We start from the raw sequence: 19,401 nt of genomic DNA on the forward strand, positions 1-19,401 counted from the left end.
GACTAACACATAAAAAACCAAAAAACTGCAGATTAAACCTGAGAAGCCATAAAGTAACGATATGCTGTATACGTGTGTCCACCTGATGAAAGTAAGCCCAATATTCACTCCAATTTTAGCTCTGATTTGAGCCTCCACCACCTCCTGAGGGAAATATCTGTCTCTCAGCAGCTAAATGCACCACTTTATTCACCTAACTGTCGCTAACTGTGTCTGTGTGCTGTTTAGTGCTGAGCAGGACGTATAAAGTGGGTTTGTTATCTAGTGTTTGGGGCATTTTTGCTGTTAACAGCTTTTAATGTCTGTCAGCAACAAAGCTCACAAAACCATATAGTTATTGTGCTAAAAAGCCAAAACCTTTGGCTAAACTAGGCTGGCTGATAATTCTCTGCAGGTTTTCATCACTGGAAATGACACCTTGTACATTACGTAAGACTTTTGATTCATTTGTATTATAAAAACACGAATAAGTGGAGCTTTAAGAAAACACTTATACAACATGCAAGTGGGAGTAATTCAGATCAAATACACACTAAGATTAGATCAGATCACTCCCCAATAAATCCCCTTTCTATTGGATTTGGCCAATTTAGTTTCAATTTGAACTTAATAAAATGAGTTGTAAAATATTCACTTTGTTATTATGAGTCTCTGTGTATCCGTTCTCAGAAATAGTAAAATCTATAAAACCAGGTCTGAATACAGCTCAGGGTGCTCGAGCTTGATTTGCTTATATGGACCCAGACACAAACTCTGATATAAACCCCTCCGAGCCCCCTGGCTTTGCCCGGCATGCATGACTTCTCATTCTCTAATCACAAACACAGAGGGCAGTCTGCACATCCCCTCCGGCCCCCCCCCCCCCCCTACATCCCCCCCCGACTGCCGCCACTTCCGCAAGGGATGATCCGGACAGTGGCGCGCTGGATATTAAGTAAAGCATAGCTGAATGGACACAGACTGGTTTGTGTGTGTGTGTGTGTGTGTGTTTGTGCGTGTGTGTAATGTCATACTCACGTCAACCAGCCAGATATCGTTCACTCTGGTGTCTTTAAATCTGTTAAAAAGAAAAATAAATGATGTTAAATCAGAATCAGAGAAAAATACATCTTTATCCCCATCAGTAAAGTGTGATGTGTTACAGTTCTGGTGTAAAAGCACACAGAATTATAGTGGAAATAACAAAGATGAAAATAAGAACTAAGATCACAGAAAATAAAATAATATGTACATAAAATAAAATATGTGCATTAGTATGAATAAAAATAAATAAAAATCCAAAAAATAAGAAATAAAAATATATAATACAATAGAACACATACATTGGTAAAAATATATCTGTAATATAATATATATAAAAATCTTGGGAAAATGCTTCAATTTAACATCTCTGTAAAAAATTTTAAAGTATAAAACATAAAAATATAGAAATATAAAAGCCCTTACGTTACAATACAATGTACAACTAATATATAGAGGTTTAGAAATATTTAGAAAATATGTGCATCATGATACAATGTGCAGCACTACATACATAAGTAGATATAGTAATCAAAAATGTAAACAACATGTGCATTGTATGTTAAATATACATTTAATAGTGGCATTAATGAGAATAAGTTAGGATACTGAAGAACACTGACAAGTTGAATAACTGCAGAGAATATTGCTGCACCAACTACTGCACAGTTGGACAGTGTTACAAAGAATTATTGGACCTAAAATTCCCTTTGCACAATTGAATATAAAAAATAAATTAGGTAATTATAACTGCTAATGTGAACTGCAGATGACTGCAGATGCGAATTAGCTCTACGCTATAATCTGGTATGGAGCATCACATGGTAACACTTATGTTTTTATCTGTGCACAACTTTTAAATTAAATGAAATAAAAAAATAAAGAGACACTAAGGCATAGATAACAGTACACTGGATATACACAGAATTAACAGCATGGCCAGTGTGTATGCATGAGACATTATTTGCAAAAACTTGCAGAAGAAAAGCTCCCAATTACAAAAAGAGACAAATTAGAGAATCTCACAAACACAAAATACACAGGAGACAAAATCTCCACAGACATCCAATTAAAAAGCTCTGTGAAACTGGAAACCTGACATGAAATCAAGACCACCCCCATCTTATTTCTGCTTTAAATAAGCCTCTTTTGTTTGACGATAATTATGTAACTCTTTGGAAATGTCACAAACTCTTAAAAATATGGTAAAATTGCACCAAAATAAACATGCACATGTTGGGAAAAAAAGCCTAAATAGCAAGTAAATTGACCTAAACTCTAATTTGCACCCACACAAAGTCGGAAGTTGCATTGCATGCAGCAGCACGTTATAATGTCACAGCAGAAACAGCAGGAAGGTGAAACACTGAGGCAGGAGAGCATCACTTACGTGTCATCTAGATCTTCGACAAATGCAAGCACCGCTGAACACAGGAAAGCCGCTACAACTGCAACATTAAAACAGAAAAGTACATGTTATGTTAACGTGAAGAGGAGCTGTGCAGTCTCCAAGCCCTCCAGCCTGAAACCTCATGACTGAAGCATCACCAGCTAAAGCTCGTCCCAGCTAACTCAGCATCAGTTTCCTCCCACAGTTTCACCAGCAGGAGCTTTGAGGGTCGCCTTATCACGCGCTGGGGTAACGTGTACGGTGTAATGTTAAATGTACAGGAATTAAAAAAGTGAACGTACCGCCACAAACCAGGGAAGCTTTCACTTCTGCCATCGCTTCGAGTGGAAACAGCAAGCAGGAAATACAGCTGCTAAATCGAGCCGCTCTGCGCATGCGCGGGGTTACGCAGGCTCCTGACGGCTTCAGGCGCCACCGGCTGCAGCTGCATTATTTTAAAGTGTATAATATGATATAATATAAAATATTTTTTTTTCTCGAAAAACTTTATAAAAATGTATTATTGGTTTTTTTTTTTTTGTGTGTGTGTGTGTGTGTGTGTGTGTTACTGACTGCCCTTTTGTTAATCTACATAATTACAACACCCACACACGTTAACAATGACCCAAATACTTTTTGGCCCAAATTTTCTCCACAAAGCAGCTTCCCTATAATAATAATTCAAATCTTGACCATGCACAATTATAGTTAATCTCCCTTCTTTATTTTCAATGTGTAATTAACCTGTACCCCCCCTACCCTCCTGTCTGTATGACATCTGTGTCTTTGTGTATTTGTTATTGCAAGTAAAACTATATATTATATAGTATATGTATAATATATATAACTATAAAAAACAACATATGACTGGTATGTATATGTTCATATTTTCAGTTTTTAAATTATATTACTGTGTTTTGTTAAGAAGACCACTGTAAAAAATAAAAATTACATATTTCATTCTGCAAGGTTTTTGTGTTTAACCATGTTTATTAATCACACAATAAGCTGTATTTCACTGTATTAAATCAGGATAAAATGATATTGATGGTGACTGCTGATACTGTCCACAGGGTGGCGCTCTATGATAATCAAAATGGGCAACAGGCCAGATCTTTCACTGCTCTGACATAAACCCTTCACTTACTGTATAAACATAAAAATATTACAATATAAAAACAACCCATCACAAACACAGTCCTGCATTCAAAATGATACTAAAGTATTATCAGCAAGGTCTGCTATGTAGGTTATTACTCTGACACTATCACTTTATCCTATCTACCTTTACTCACTGTTTTACGCCTGTTTACATTTCTGTATAAATATATTTATTACTTGTAATTACACATATAAAAGTAACACTACTACTACATCTTTGCATGGCCTCTGTATGTGTTTTATCATCACATATGAATGTGTGTTTTTTCCCATCTTTCACTTTTACTGTTACCTCATAATTCTGACATATATTGTTAGTTTTATGAAACTATATTATATCTTATTTTGATTTTAATATTTCTTGTCATGTTCTAACTCTTTTGTATTGAGCACTTAGAGGTGCATTTCATGTATGACTTGACTATAAAGTTTGATTTGATTTGATGTAGGCAGCAATTTAATGTTGTCGACAATGAGCTACTTTCATTTTTGTTTTACGTACTGTTGTGTGTTACATTTTATAAGATGCTGTGTATGTTTTGCACCTGAAAGATTAATCTGTAAGGAAACTAGTTGTTAGATAAATGTGGAGGAATAAGATGCACAATATTTCCCTATGAACTGCAGGATTAATCAAGGATGTACATTTTCCCAAAATTCTGCTTCCCCAGGTCAGCTGGGAAACCTTAAATAAATAAATAAATTAAATTAAATAAATAAAATATGAACACCTTATAAATACAATCTTGGGCGAATATTTACATCAGTATTTCCACACAAAAAAACACAACACAAAAAAATCCTTTTATCGAAAACATATTTATTTTGAGAAGCTTTTAGAATAATAATTTGAATCTAATACTGTCTGAATAGCTTTAAAGTTATCAAACATGTCACAACATAAACTTCATTTTCAAAGGTTATTATTAAGATTATCATTCAATCCTTTTGACATATTTACACACAAAACAATCTCACATCACACATAAAAAAAAAAGAAATTACAAGGCATAGGATGGTTAGCTTCACAGAGTGCGGCTGGAGTTTACAAAATAAATAAAATCTTTTGTGTAATATCATGTACATAATATCTGTCAGACTGTCCTTCAACAAGTCCTCACAGCCCAAGCTGGCATGATTTTGGGCATACTGATATGTTTCATAAATCAGCTGAGTACCATTTTAGTCACAATATCAGAGACTGTGGCAGAATATTTCGAATGCGTAATGGCTCTTGAGATAGAAATTTAAACAGATATCTTCAAATATGAAGTTATACAGCATTTAACATAACACAGTTCTTTGAAAGAGAGGAAATTTGACCTTTGTATTTGCATTTAAATGAAAAAAATTCTAGTTTCTTTTTGCTGAAGCATATTAATCACTGCTATTATGTACGCTAGAGCTTTTTCCAACTGACATTTTTATGTCTGTAAAATATTCTTCAATTTATAACGTCATTTTTGGAGGAAAGCATGAAATAGTTTCACACCGTGAGAAAGAGCTGTACTTTCTCATGGGGTGAATGCTGATCATGACTGTGTTACTAAATAGACTCATGCGGAGGACCGTCCCGTCGAAGCTCCGCGTGCCAAGTTTGTGAGGGTTGAATGCCTTTTGTATTTGGAGGGGCAGGAAAGTGGACACAAGCTGTTAGCCTGCAGTGTAAGGCCACAATGACTTCTGCACTGACAAAACTGTCAAAATAATAAATACAGATGAACTTTCTACAGTCAGCCTTACACAAATATAACTACTTTTGCCATTAAACACGTGTAATGCTCCAGTTTGATCAAAGGAGCTATGAGAACTGAAAGCAACCCATAAAGCATACAAAAGGCATGAATTTTAATCAAGTGGGTATTTCACGCAGCTCTTTCTATAGAAAGTTTTAGTACAGCATGGTCGTTTGTCTTCTTAAGATAAAGAAAGGACTTGTTCCCCCGTCGCAGGCCAAGCTGCAGACTCCCACATTCAGCTCTGCAACTGAACCCACACGTCATCTTACAGAGCGGGTCAGCTATGACCTCAGCTGACCCATAAAACAAAGCTGTCTTTGCCTCATTTTCTCACTCGTCATCACAACAACAGCAGTGAGATGATTCCTCATGACGGCTACGCTCATTCTCCGCTCTGATACATTTCATTATTTGTTTACAGACATAAAATAAGCAACGCTACAAGCTATGTTACAAACACTTATTACATATTATTCTACAGACAAAACTTTACAAAAAAAATTCACCTACATCTAAAAAGGCAGCATTAAAAGAATACTTTACCCCCCCCAAATAACCATTTGTATATCAGTTATTCACCCCGTGTTGTGCTGAATTCATAAAAAAACGTGTTTTTCTTGCATGCCTCTGGCAAACAAAGAATTGCAAAAACGGAGAAAATTCTTGATGAACTTAAGTCATAGGGTGCTGAGTTTACTAACAGCAAAAATATATCAAATATCTGATTACAAACTTTAATAATCCAATAATCCAAGTTTCATTCATTATTTCCTAAACAGACTAACTGTTACGGCAGGGAACTAAACTGAAAGTGAAATGTATCAGTACTTACTTCAAGGCCAGACTCCATTGATAAAACCAGCAATTTTACCTTGCTGAACTCGAGAGCTGCTGGTCTGCCTCTGACCTTACCAGTTAGTTAGTCAGTGTTATTGTGTGATTTTGGAGAATCCGGACTAACCCTTTACAACACTAAAGTCACACAATAACAAAAAATAACTAACTGATCGAAGCAGAGGTAGACCAGCAGCTCCAGTGTTCAGCGAAGTAAAATTATCATTTTTGTAAATGGAGTCTGGTTTTGAAGAGAGCATAAAAAAAGGGTTGTCTGTTTGGGAAGTACTGAGTATATGACTGGATAAAAGATACTTGGATTATACTTCATGAGTTGTCTGAGTTTTTGTAGATGGATGTTTTGATAAAGTTTTGCTTTTATTTATGCTGGACCCCTATGTCTTTAATTCATCAAGAAATTTTTTATGTTTTTGGTTTTTGGTTTTACTGCGGAGGCAAGCAACAAGAACAAAGTTTTCTTTACAAAGTCAACATAACATGGGGTGAGTAATTGATATACATATATTGATTATTTGGGGGCTGAAGTTATCCTTAAAGTTCTAACTTTGGAAAGTTTAATGACACTTAACATTTCTTTTACATTCTTTAATTTGACAGTAATCCAAGAGCCAAGTGAAACAGACATATAATAGCTCCAGTATTCTCCCTCATTTACCATCAAGTTTTGTTTTATGCTAACTCAGGAAGATTTTAGTCACAGTCTGTCTCTGTGATTTCTACTCCTTTATCTTTAGTTGAAGCTAAACTTCACAAATTTGTATCTTATAGCCTAGTTTCACTTGGATCGCAGAGTACTCTCATGCCAAAGAACTGACTGCAGATCACAGCAACAAAACAGGATTTATCCTCAAAGTCTCAAGCTGGTATTTTACAAACAAAAAAGTTCCTAAATGCTGGTGGAAACTGCACCATAAACAGATGTCATACAAAAAGCCTCCTAACAGCCTCCTGTATTCCCACAGGAATAAAACACCGGAGTGGTAACATTGGAAAACACTTGAGGGAGCCGTTTAAATGAGAAGAAAAAAGGCTTCAGAAGTGCGTCACATATCTCCTGGCAAATGAAGTCGATGACTTCATGGAGAAATGCGTAAGGTAAAACAACTCAGATAGAAAAATAAAGAGTGCTGGTTGATTCAGCTCAGTTTTTAAGTAACAGTGAACGGTCAAATACTGTAAATTTGTCTCCAAATTGTGGTTGACATGTGACGAATTGTTTTGAAACCTCTCCAGCTGTCTGCGTCTGCTTCAGGACTGAAGGAGCTTGCCCCAGGTTGTGTTAAAACCCCGAAAGCCCTCTGCAGCCAGCACACACAGTCCTGTCATGTCCTTTCTGGACACACTCAATAAGGCCCTGAATGAGGCACACTGGTGACGTCGCTTAAAGTGGCACAAATAAAATGGCGCTGCTGTTCTTCCAATATTTCCGTGCATGCGGTCCATCTGCACCGACTCCAAAACGGGCAAGAAGAGCAGCTCTAGAGTTCGATAATATAAGCAGCATTTAGTCGGAGTAGCTATGTGCAGCGTTGCATAGCTTCCACGTCCTCTGTAATAGCATCAGATGTCCATCAACAGGCATCAGTCTCTCATTCCAGGATGTCAGTTTCAAACGGGACCAGATGGTAGTAGGAAAGGTTGGTGACATACGCTTCTGTTTCCTCATCACACACGTCTGCCTCCAACGGCAGAAACTCTGTTCCATCCTCATACCTGGCAACAAATGAAAGACACTTTACTCCAAGGACAGGATGTGTGATGCATTTGATTTAAGGCCCTGTGCTAATTGTCGACATCAACCCATAAAGACTCTCTGCTGGCACAGTGGAAATATCCTATAGTTATCACAGCTACAGTGATCAACTATCAGCTTAAGCAGATAGTTTGCCTATACTGATAAAGCAGTATGTTCATTTTGGAGGTTTTTTATACATGAAAATAATGTGTTGGAATGCCTCCAACCAGTCAAGGTGCAGTTCATATACATGTCAGTCCACACTCACGTAGCCATGAGAGATGGCAATGCTGCAAATATGGATGTTGCTGCAAAGATGCGACAAATTCTAAAACACGGATGCTTCACACGCATCTTTCACCCAGCAGATCTGTATAATCAGCATTTTTAAGGTGGACACCCGAGATTAGTGTCACTACTTCAAATAACTGACCAATTATCTCCCCTGTTAAAGTTACAGCGTTCAGTAATGGCCAGAAAAGTGTTTTTGCAGAACATTATGATGTCACAGTGAATTTGTGTCTTCTTTTTTTTTTTCAAAATTAGCATGAATTTTTGACCACCAAAATCTAATCAGTTCATTTTTGAGTCCAAGTGTACACTTGTGGCCAAATTTCTGGAAATTCCCTAAAGGTCTTCTTGAGATGTAGCATTCAGGAGAATGAGATGGATGCAAGGTCACAGTGACCTTGACCTTTGACCATCCAAATCTAATCAGTTAATTGTTAAGTCCAAGTGAACATTTGTGCCTAATTTGAGGAGAATTAGAGATATGATATTCTTGAGACATTATTACTATGAAGAAAAGGCTATGTCCCTGCCGCAGCGACTGCAGATTCGACTACAACCTGCAGCCTTTCGCTGCACGTCATCCCCTAATAATAATACTAATGATAATAAATTTGGTCACTTTGTAGCTTTTGACAAACTGCCAGAAACGAACCAACAAAATGTAGCAGCATAAATTATGTACCTTGTGTTGTTTACTCAAACAATGAAAAACAATCATGGCTGCAAGTGATGGAGACTGCACGGAGAAAAACAAGTGTGGTTTGAGACGCCCTGTCAAATGGATTAATCATGAAGCTGTATGCTGACACAGTCAACATTATTCAGTAAATAGCAAAGCTATATGTTTCATTACTTTATATTTATATGATAAATATAGAAATGCCACTTCGATTTTAATCTGCATGAGAAATAAAGAGAAGAAATAATAAGAGGTTTCCACTGTACACGTTAACTATTCAGATTTTTAAGAGTTATGTAAAGTCGTGTTTTGTGTGAAACACCCAGAGGAATGTGTTCCTCTTTTGCTTCCTACACACGCCCAGGGAAGGAAGAGGTGCACAGACACACTTCCTGTTGGGGCGGAGGGTCCTGGGGTTGGGTCACATTCAAGGACTCCCACAGTCATCAAAACACTTACAGCACTCTCAAGAGCAAACGTGGAAATCCTCATATGTGTGGGAAAGGTTATTTATACTACACTGCAAACTGCTGGGTTTACTCACTTTGAGGTTATAACAAGGCTTGTGGCATGATTTTTTAAAATTATTGCATAAATTATGTAATGAAATATTGGTCTTTATACTCACGTATGTTCCACAGAGTCAGTGGATGAGGGTCTCTCTTTTTCCTCAGGGACACTATGATCAAAGACGATGGTTTCCGTATTGGCCAGACAGAATCCATTGGACCGCATGATTTCTGCAAAGGTACAAAGTGCTGGTTAAGTCTTAATGGCATTAGTTAAAAGCGGCTCCATCTTTGTGTTACAAAATAATACCAGATCCATACCTGATATCTTGATTGGACTCTGAAAGCACGGCTGGATTCTGTGGACTTTGTCATTCCTCAGCACCTGGTCCAACGGCGACCGCTCAAAGAAGGTCAACATCACCTCTGACCTGGAGTACTGTGGAGTCAGGTTTATCAGTGCAGTCTACGAAGCTTTAAGTTTTCAAACATCTAATTTTTAGCCTCAAAGAAAACGTATCATGAAACCTTCTAATGCACAGTGACCATGCTGATAAAGCACTGATATTATCTGAAGGATTATAGTCGAGTGACCGACCTTGCACGGCATGTTGATGGCGTTCTTCAGTAGTCTTTCCACCTCGTTAAGTTTCTCCTCAATGTCGTTTGCCTCTTTGATTTTTACCAGCCCTGAAAGAAACAAATACGAACATCTGAAATCATCAGCTTCAGTGTTGGAATTTTACAAATATTTCACAAAATACACTACCTAAAGGGTAACTTCGGTGTTTTTCAACCTCAAACCTATTTTCTCATATCTTTTAAAATATCTCAAAATATTTTAAAAAATCAACAGTCCGATGTACAAATAAAGTGCCTACAATCTAAATGTTTAGTGTTGATATTTTTGTGCCTGTGTGATAAAAAAAGGGCAGCTGCTTTGACCTTTACTGCCACCAGGCTGTTATCTGTCCACACAAAAAGCCAGACAGGTCTGAATTTATCCCTCGTCTTCACAAAGGTTGCCACAAATACGAGTGAAAAGGTAGTAGTCTGTTTCATACAGTAACCTTTTTATGAACAATGCCGCTGATATTTACCCAAAGTGGGAGGAAGGAAAAAAATAGGCCGCTTGTTTTAGAGCACAGAGCGACGCCGTTAAACCGCCCGTGTAATTGTAAACATTTATACGATCACAGTAATAACAGAGGAAAGTAATAACAGTGGTGGAGAGAAGAGCGACACAATAACACGTTAATCCTGCATAACACTAGGAGTGCAATTTAAGACGCGGTGGGAGTGAACGATCAGCACTTTTTAGGCTGCCGCCCATGTGAGCGAGCAGTCAGCAGAGCATCATTTACGGCCGTGCTGACAAAGGGATGTGGTGAGGGGAATAACGATGAAGACTGCAGCCGCACTGATGACTCTCCATCTATGTAAGTGCTACAGACAAAACGCAGTCACACGGCGGTTACTGTTACATGGAAGCACTGAGTAAGAGCCTGAAGCAGCGCTGTGCACAGTCACAGTCTCATCCATTTGTAATGGCCAGCAGTGATGACATCATACCCAGGGGGATGTGAGGAGTGATCGGGCGCTTAAATCACCACGAGGAAACAAGTGAGACTCCCACCCGGTCTGGACCTCATACTGCCTGCAGGTCATGTTCGCTGTTTAAATCCCCTTTGACACATGTTTGCTTGTTTTTTTCTAGAAATGTGACGAATCACACAAGTTTAAGGCTCACACTGATATACTGTGTTGTTTTGTCATAACTGACCAGCTGTGAGTCAAGTTTTCAGGCAGTTAAACCCTTTGAAATATGGACTTACATCACTTTTCTTGTCCTGCATTTAGTCATCTTTCACAAGTATTTAAACCCTTGAAACTGGTTTGATTTCTTTTTCTAAAACATGGGGGGAAATGCACTGTGCAATGAGCAACTTGGCAAGAAATGTACTAAAAATTGCAAGATTTTATAGATTTAGACCATGATTTTTTTTAAAAAGCCAAGGAAAATTTTCTGGAAAACTATATTTAAAATAATTATAATCACATAATTAAAACTATGTTGCAGAATCATTATTATTTTTAAACACATTTTTCAGGTAATTTTTTGTTTTCTTTTCTTTCTTTTCTTTTCTCTTTTTTACTGATTTCTTGCTAACTTAACCAAAGTTTTTGACAAAAATCAAGACAACTTGCTCAGGTTTCAAAGGGTTAAAGGAGCAGCGTGTAAGAATTAGGGGGATTTTGTGCGACTGGCGATGAGGACTGCAGATTGTAACCAGCGTGAAGTTCTTTGTAGATGTTAAACAGCTCTTTCTAAGGTTAGAAAAACATGACAATTTTTATTTTCAGGTGATTATATACATAAGAAACCATAATTATTATATTTCCATTTCTACCAATATATCCGCCTCAATCCTACAAAATTGAATTTGAAGAAATTTGAGTATTTGTTCATGTTTTGTTAAATGACGCAACTGGGCAGCTGACTGTTTTCATGCTGTAGTCAGGAAATAAACAAGACAACTCCAGTCTGGAATACTGGAAACCATTACATCAGTGTAATCAATGTTGTTACAGTGCATGCCATTTTGGTGGGATGGCTGATTTGCAGAAAAAACAGCAGTTAACATCTTAACCGGAAACAAAGTCTGGATGATAACTTCACTACAGAGACTGTAAACCACACCCATTCTTGCTGTCCTTGTAAACACATTAAGTTTATGTCCCGTCATGTGCGATGCTAATGCTATGAATCAAGTGCACAGTATTTAATACACCCAGGGTGCACGTGGAAACAGGGTGGGATTAGGAAGAATTTTATTATCATACCTTATCAGAGGGCGCGTTGGGGAGTGGTAACAATCATCACAAGTCCTCCGATCCCTTTTAAAAGATGTTTTCTCCACTTAAATAGCAGTTTGGTTTTAGAGTGGAAAATCAAGAGGAGCATGTGTCGAGAGGAAACTTGTCAGGGAAACACAAAACATTTAGCAGCCCAAATATGCTGCAATAAGAAGATGATGTCTGTTTTTAATCCATATTTCTGCACATTCTGAAAGTTCAGAGGTCACCATGTTTTGTGTAAGGGTGCATGAATGTATTTGACATTAATTTCAGGTAATAGCCACATTTGAATTGAGAAATATCACAGTAATGCATTCAAATTAAATTATATGTTAGATGATGGGATTATTTTTGCTGCTTAAACTAGCAGTCTGTGTGGAATACTAATAAATAAGAAGCATGTTTGATGTGCAACAGAGAGGTATGTGTGGTTATTTCTGCAACAGTTCGGTGTCAATTATGCAAGATTTTAATCGTGGTAACCACAGCGGATCTGGTGTGTGTAGCTGCAGTTTGACGATGCACGCCTCTCCAATTACAGACGAAAATTCAACACATGCCTGCAGCCATCAGAAGGATATAAGGCATGTTAATAACATGAAAGACTTTCATATAAGTATGCTGCAGTGGTAGACAGATATTAATGTTTACTCTGCATTCCTAGCCATAATCAGAGTCACACTATGTCTAACTCTGTGCAGTCGGACATGTCTGTGGGTTGAGGAATGCATAATGAAAGTGAGATATTGAATAAAAGAGGTTTGTGTGATTTTGGAGGTTAATGTGGGTCGCAGCGATCAATTAGAGTGTAAGAAAAGGCACAAAACTCGAGTGTGCTCTGAGCAGGAGGGCGGCACATAATGCAATCAATCTCGACACCAAAATTGCAGTGCGCCGCCAACTTGACAGTGACACCCCTCCTACTGCACCTCTCCTCCCACTGTGACACCAAAATACCAGTTTCATATTCAGAAACTATGAAATACTAATTTGTGTGTTTTATCTCAGATTTGCTACATTTGTGACAATTACAGTGTTGTCCTCTTCAAAAACACTGACACATAAGCAGCTATGTTTTTTCCTACCAGGCCCAGTAAGTGTATTTCCTCCAGTTTCCTGTGACAGAGTCTATTTCCTGCATGGTTTCCTGGCTGCAGTGGTCTCCTTTTTTCTCCTTATTCATTTAGCCACATTTGGTTATTTCTCTATGGTGTTAACACTTAATTATCTCCTATGGAACATCAGCTTATCCGTTATAAACCTGGATCAACGTCACTTTTCTCGTGCTGCATTCAGATGCCTTTAACAAGTATTTAAAGCTTTGGTTTGAATTCTTTTGACAATATGGAGAAAAATGGTAATGAGTAACTTGGCAAGAAATGTCTGACAAATTGCAAGAAATTAGTAGATTTAGAAAACTATTTTTTAAAGGCTAGGGTTAAATTTCCAGAATACTATAGTTAAAGTTATAAGAATTAGATATTAAAAATTAATTTAAAATTATTTTAGAGAATTATTACCATTTTTAGGCACTTTTTCAGGTCTTTTCTTTTCTTTATTTATTTATTAATTTTCCCCATTTTTAAAATGTATTTATTTATTTATTTAATTAATTTTCAAGTAAGGTCTTTTGCTATTTCCTAATTTCTTGCCAGTTTTGGGGTAGATCCATCTGAAGGTGCTCATTGCCTTCTTTCCATATTTAAAAGAAATCAAACCACTTTGCCCAGGTTGAAAAGGGTTAAGAGTTGGTGTTTATCTGCTTAGTGCAACAAGTTTGTAAAAAGTAACAACAGTAACAGACACCATATGAAATTCTAGTGTACGCGCCGGCCTCATAATCTTTGTAACTGCACACTAAAGTCTCCCGTCTGTTGGTTCTGTGACAGCACGCGCTGTTGACGGGACACTTCATCTATTAGCTGAAACAACACAGCAGAAGTAGACGCAAAACAGGAAGTCGACTGAGACCGAGTCATCCTCAAACACATTATCTAAACAGTCATCAGATGTTGTAAGCACCAGCTCGTTCTATCGTCTGCGTGGATCTGATAAGCACATGTCAACACATCATCTAACCACTGACTCTCCGCTTTTTCGTCATCATGTTATTTCTGGAGGCCTCAAGTCAACAAGCGGCGGACATCAAACCTCAGTGAACATCCATGAGAAGGTCAGGCTACGTTACATATTTCTTGTGCATTTCTTGCACAAGCACCTGTATTGTCAGTGGCTGTGTGTCTAAAATCACGACATTTGAAGGAAAGAGTTATGGCTGCACACTTACTCCACGCCACTAAAATTTAATTAAGACGTTTCGATCCTACTTATAATGTGGAAGGTCAAAAATTTTCCTTCAATTACAATGTTTTTTTTTCTTTTTTTACTGCCTTGCACCTACATGATGTGCATAAATTACTCTCCCCCAACATAATATTTTAAGTTTCAATATTACAACAGTAAAATCAATGTTTTTTTTTACTATGTAAAATCCCAAAAACTTTCATCAGTATCAAATTTAAATATTAGTTGTCTTACTTACAACATATATTGCTTGTTGTTTGCAGCTGCTTTGTAATTTCTTTTCAACTGGTTACACAAACAATAAAAAGCTCTGAGTCTACCTGCTGTATCCGGAATAGTTTGTCTTTTTGGGAAATAAGAGTATTTACTTTCTGACCAAGAGTATAAATAAATATAACACATCTATTCCATATTTCTGAAAGGAAAATCCAAGTGGTTTACACTCCAAAAAAAAAAGATAAAAACATGAGCCAATGTCCCTCCTTTGACGGCTGCTCTATAGTAACCCTCTGAAATAATAATTCATAAGCGTCCAAGAGTAAACTGTTGAGTATTTCTCATGTAGGTGGTGTATGAGTGTGAGAGGGAGGGACATTGGACACAGTGTGTGTCGAAATTCCTCTGTGGGATCTGTCTCACAAGGAATGTGAGGGATCGCTTCCTGTCTGTGTTCGCTCTGGGGTCACATGTAAGGTAAGTGTTGGGAGGCCTTTGCAGAGGAGCTGGACTAAATATGGGAAGTCCACCCCTCTCCCTCTCCCTCTCTCATCATGACATCAGTGTAAAGCTCTGCACGCCTTCCTTGTTGCTCGGACGCAGCACAGACACAGGAAAACATGAGCCAGAAACTGGAGCAGAGCGGAGTGAGAAATGCCAGAGCTACATTTTTACACCGCGACTTTCAATCTGGCAATTAGGGCGGATGCAAAGAAATACTGAACAGAGGTAGGAATGAAGGAAAGGCCATTAGGGGATCGTTATTAACCCTGCAGCTTCCTATCCATCCATGAAATTGTCAAACTACCTCTCTAAAGTAACACTGACATCTCCGCCTGTGCCAAAATCACAGCTCCATGTATCTTTGAGCAGTAATCAGGACACCAGGGGTGACAGACAGTAAAAAAAGAAGTGAAAAGTGAGTCATGAGATCAGAAATGTCTCTTCCCAAAATGCTCTGGCAGCGGCAGAGCAGCGAGCTGTCAACAAGCTTGTCTGCTATTTCAGTGCACAGGCAGGAAGAGGAGCTTTCCAGTCGCCACTAAAGGGATGTTTCCAAAATATTCGTATAGGCTCAGTGGGTAGAGACAAAAGGGAAGTGCCAAGGAACAAGAACAAGCTGGGAGCTCTGCCAAACCGGCTGGCAGCGCCACACAACCACAGTGTCAAAGATTCAAACCCTCAGGGCCACAGGTTTGAGCTCTTGATGCCTGAAGATCTACAAAGATCTGCCTTAAACTTTGCAGCAGAAGATGTCACGGCAGCTTTTCATAAATCACCTTTTTATAAATCATTTCTCAAAAACATGGGAAAAGAGCGATGAGCAACTTAAAAAAAAATGGCACAAAATTAGCAAGAAATTATTAAAAGTTTCAAGAAAATAGCCTGGAAATAAACAACAAAAAAGAACGATTATTTTTTTAAAAGAGTAAAAATAAAAATAAGAAATTATCTCAAGAAAGTGCTACAAAAAAAAATATAAAAATCAGTTGCAAAGATTTAAATATATAATTAATGGAATTATAGATATATTTTCCCTATTTTTTAAATAATATCCAATAATCTTTGTTAATTTTTAGATTCTTTTCTTGTCACCAAATTTTTTGCTGGACATTTCTTGCCAAGTTTCTTTTTTTCCTTTGTTTTTAAAAGAAATCGAGCCATTTTCTAAGGTTTCAGGGGTTTAAATGCTTGTGGAAGTCATCTGAATTCAGCACAAGAAAACTGATGTCGATCCAAGTGTTAATGAAGTTATTTTGCATGCATGCTTAATGATAGTTTACGTTTAATATGCTCAAAATAAAATTGCATTTGGATGTTGTAGTTAAAAAAAAAAAAGAAAGAAATATAAACCTAATATCTGAAAATATTTGAAGGAAACGACACTACATTTCTTTTGCCTCATAGAGTGTATCTAAATGTATCCCCTTCGCTGTCCTGTGGAAAAACGTGTCTCCAAACTGACAACTTCTTTGGGGACAGCACAGAGAACCGTCACCTCACAGCTGTATATATCGCAGCCTCGTCCTCTTCTGTGCAAAGTTGAAAGTTCTCCCTGTGTTTGTTTGCGTTCTCTCCCACACAAAAAAAACTTGCTTTAGACAGAATACATCTGCCTTTAAAGCAGAACAGCAACATCCACCCCTCCTAAAAAGTTATGATGCAGAGAGAAATTTTCCGCATGGGGAATCCAACTTTTAGGCCACAACAAAAAGAAAGTGAATTTATAAGACTAACAGCCTTTTAGCTCTTAAATATTGAGCAACATGCTGTAACAATGTTGGTCTACAGGTTATGTGATAGGTCTGCTAATGTGACACCTGAAAGTGCACTTTGTTAATTATTGACCCGTCCAAACAAAAACATGCAAGTCTAGGCTAAGAATCAGTTTGGCTCAGATTAGCCCTAAAACATTATTGATTATATTGACTGTTTTTTCTTTTTTATTTTGCAGCCCACATTTAAATTATGAATAAATTGCTCATATAAATAGGATATACCCTTATGATTCTCAATTTTTCACACAGCTGGTAAAGTAACGGGATCTGACTCTTATCCTCATAATGAGACAATAAAAAAAACTTTTTTAAAAGCACAAAACAGCAGCTGTTGCTACAGTTTCTGATGCTAACTGTAAACAGGAATATTGTTTTGAGGGGGTTTTCCTGTGCACGCAGAATCAAAGTTTTCCTCCCCAGTAATAATCCACGACTTGGGAAATGTTCCTGTTCTGATAGAGCCAAAAAAGCAGAACCTAAACTTTCAGACGGGTCCAAAAAATGCAACCCAGTCGCCAGAAAAAACGTTGGCATTCTATGTTTCTGCAAACCACATACATGTTACTTTTGAGAGCAGGTATGTTGAAACTTAACCTTTCAACAGCACTGTGGTTAATGTGTGGTTACGGTTTGGCGCAAAAAACAGCTGGTTATAGTTACGAAAAAATCATGTTTTGGCTTAAAATGCCTGGTTTGGGAGGAACAATCCAGGCAGGAAACGCAGCAATGTCTCAGCAAAAGACGACCACATTTTGTGCCTAAAAAATGCTGGAAACACAGCAATGTCTTAGAAAATCACAACTTAATTTGATTTTTGTTGATAGTGGTCTGTAGCTTGGCAGGCGTCCTCCAACCCTTCCACCTCCAAATCAGTCATCTTATATAGGCTACTATGTCACTTTAGAAATGCTGATATTATACGAATGAAACATGCAAATGTAGCATAGGCCCATTAGTGGTTTGCAGAAACTCAGTCTACCATAATTTGAATATATTTACTTTACTTACTTAAATTATCGCTGATAAAATTAAGTAATTCAAAAGTGTAAAGAAAGTGTCAGCATGAGAGGATCTTTTATTTTGTAAAAACCTCAGGGAGCTATTTATTCATTTTTTAATTTAAAATTTCACTTGACTTTATATAAAGAAAAGTTGCTGGAAATTTCCTGTATATGATGTTGAATGTTTCAGTTTTGATTAAACATCTGCTAAAGGAAGTTTTATTGGAAATGCACATCGGTTCCAAATATCAGTTATCGATCTCATTAACTACTAATAATCTGTATCAGTATCAGCCCTGAAAAAACAATATCAGCCAACCCCTAATATACATAATATTGGCCAATATATCAGTATCTGAGTTATTTATTCCCCAATATCAGTATCAGCATTGGTCCCTAAAATCCAGAATCGGCCGGGCTCTACTTTTGACTAATTTCTTGCTAATTTTTGGGTAATTTCTTCTTTTGTTGCTCATTGCCTTCTTAGCATGTTTTTGAAAAATTAAAAAAGCTAATTTGCCAAGGTTTGAAAGGGTTGATGATTAGTTGCAACCTGAAAAAAAAACAGTCAAAATGGGTGAAGGTAAAGTTAAGGGGGTCAGCCATCTACTGTGCACAGGGCCCCATAATTCACAGCTACGCCCCTGATCAGATTTAAACCCTCATTTTTGTAGTTACATTACTTGTAATAATCTGAATTTAATGCTTTATCGTCACTTCCTGCCACACTAATTTCCAATCAGACCCACCTTCTATGAGTGGAGACTTGGAGAGGTCTCTTCTGTCCTCAGGAAAGGACTCCAGCAGTCTTTTAAACAGCCGCCCCAGGTCGGAATAACTCCGATGCAAGTATAAAATGTTCCTGTCAGACCACTCTGTCCTGATCTCGAAGAACTCCTCTTCCTCTCCCCGCTGGCTGATGATGAGTCTCCGGATCCCGTTGACCCAGCAGTCCCGGACAAACATGTTGACCAGCGACGTGCCTTCAAACACAGCCGATGCCATTCCTCCGCCTTCAGTCCCGCATGCTGGGCGGGCCGGCGGACAGCAGGCTGGCGGCTGCAGGAGACACTGAAGATTTTAAAAACGCACACGCTGAGACAACTTCGCTAACTTTTCTCGGCTGTGACTCTGCAGGAGGAGGGTGATGACTCGCTCAGCCCATCACAGGCGTGATCTCAAACGTGGCATGATCTGAGAAAAAAAAATAGACTTTAGAGTCACAGATACCGCCCCCGCAAAACTGATTTGACTATCGATTCAACTGTTTATTTTTCCGTCAGCAAAATTAAAAAAGTCCAAAGATCTCTCAAAGTATACAGAGCTGCTCCCTCCTCCAGTTTCCTAAATCCAGTCACTTCAC

General features: G+C 37.8%; 2 protein-coding genes across 2 annotated transcripts in view; both read right to left on the bottom strand.

The window, feature by feature from the left end:
- Positions 1-2,806, bottom strand: part of LOC121960895 (protein disulfide-isomerase TMX3-like) — a 44,389-nt gene extending 41,583 nt beyond the window's left edge. The window contains exons 1-3 of the mRNA XM_042510784.1: positions 2,713-2,806; positions 2,411-2,468; positions 1,018-1,057 (exon numbers count right to left, since the gene is read on the bottom strand). Coding sequence (XP_042366718.1) covers positions 1,018-1,057; positions 2,411-2,468; positions 2,713-2,806 — 192 coding nt within the window. The remainder of the gene's footprint in view (positions 1-1,017; positions 1,058-2,410; positions 2,469-2,712) is intronic.
- Positions 2,807-6,361: 3,555 nt separating this feature from the next.
- pxdc1b (PX domain containing 1b) lies at positions 6,362-19,397 on the bottom strand. Its single transcript, XM_042510494.1, has 5 exons — positions 18,788-19,397; positions 9,978-10,069; positions 9,701-9,818; positions 9,499-9,610; positions 6,362-7,878 (listed from the first exon to the last, which is right to left on the bottom strand). Exons 1-5 carry the CDS (start codon positions 19,041-19,043, stop codon positions 7,755-7,757), a joined length of 702 nt encoding a protein of 233 aa, XP_042366428.1. The 5' UTR covers positions 19,044-19,397; the 3' UTR covers positions 6,362-7,754.
- Positions 19,398-19,401: the final 4 nt, after the last annotated feature.

The sequence above is a fragment of the Plectropomus leopardus genome, chromosome 21, assembly GCF_008729295.1.
Source record: "Plectropomus leopardus isolate mb chromosome 21, YSFRI_Pleo_2.0, whole genome shotgun sequence".
Classification (NCBI taxonomy): domain Eukaryota; kingdom Metazoa; phylum Chordata; class Actinopteri; order Perciformes; family Serranidae; genus Plectropomus; species Plectropomus leopardus.